This window comes from Trypanosoma theileri (assembly GCF_002087225.1).
Source record: "Trypanosoma theileri isolate Edinburgh chromosome Unknown TM35_Tth_25_V1, whole genome shotgun sequence".
Classification (NCBI taxonomy): Eukaryota; Euglenozoa; class Kinetoplastea; order Trypanosomatida; family Trypanosomatidae; genus Trypanosoma; species Trypanosoma theileri.
This window is the reverse complement of record NW_021639867.1, coordinates 346074-347010: the sequence shown is the minus strand read 5'-3', so window position 1 is coordinate 347010 and position 937 is coordinate 346074. Positions and strand designations below refer to the sequence as shown.

The following is a 937-nucleotide window of genomic DNA, read 5'->3' as shown; positions in this document are numbered from 1 at the left end:
AAAAAAAACGTACTAATATTAAAGATATCAGATCAAACCACTTTTTTGTGGTGGGGTGGGAGAAAGGCTATAACACAAATACTGTACTTGGTCTGATCCATTGGTATTCATAAGGCCATCATTATACTTTTTAACCTGTTCTTTTTTTGTTTGTTTGTTGTTGTTTGGGGGAATAGAATCTTCTTTTTTTTTGGTTATGTTTTTTTTCTTTGTTTATATTGCTTATCCATGTTTTTCTTTTTTTTGTTGTTTTTCCTTTACTTTATTCTAGTTCTTACGTGAGCTTATAGTACACGGATGGTTAAAAAATGATGAAAAATGTTTCTATTGGCATAAAGCGAACCCGAGAGGAAAGTGATATCTCAGCATCTCTTTCTTCTACTCCTACAGTGTCTACTTCTGTTTGTGTTCCTACGGTTGAGGATCATTATTATCATAATCATCATAATAACAAAGAGGTGGAGTCTTCTCCAAAGAGACAACTGCGGTGTCCGTGGTGTAGCGATGGTTTTTTACAGTTCCCCACTATCACTACTACCACTGCTAGCTCTAATGGTGTGAAGGAAGTAAACAACACTTACAATGAAATAAGTGGAAATGAGGCGTTGCAGTATCTCTGCACAAATAAAAGTTCCTGTCCACATAATGAAGTCCTGCAGAAAGATACAAGTATTGCATTTTCTGGTATTCGAAAAGAGGAATTATTAAATCGTTTTTACGCCGCTATGGATGCCCATCAGTGTTGTCAGGCAATTGAGAAGATGTGCTCTGCTGGGAGTATTGTAGCCGAACAGAGTCCACTGTTTATGTTGTCAGTAGAGTTTTCACAATATGAGGCGCAAGCACCTGTTTTTTACTTTTTTGTTTGTGATCATTGCGGTGTGAAGGAGTTTGTCTGTTAAGTGTAGTGCCTCATTTTCTTGTTTTTTTTTTTTTT

General features: G+C 36.2%; 1 protein-coding gene across 1 annotated transcript; it reads left to right on the top strand.

Moving 5' to 3' along the window:
• Window positions 1–308: 308 nt before the first annotated feature.
• Window positions 309–902, top strand: TM35_000252110 (uncharacterized protein; the record flags this gene model as incomplete). Its single annotated transcript, XM_029027802.1, has 1 exon — window positions 309–902. One exon carries the CDS (start codon window positions 309–311, stop codon window positions 900–902), a length of 594 nt encoding a protein of 197 aa, XP_028880981.1.
• Window positions 903–937: the final 35 nt, after the last annotated feature.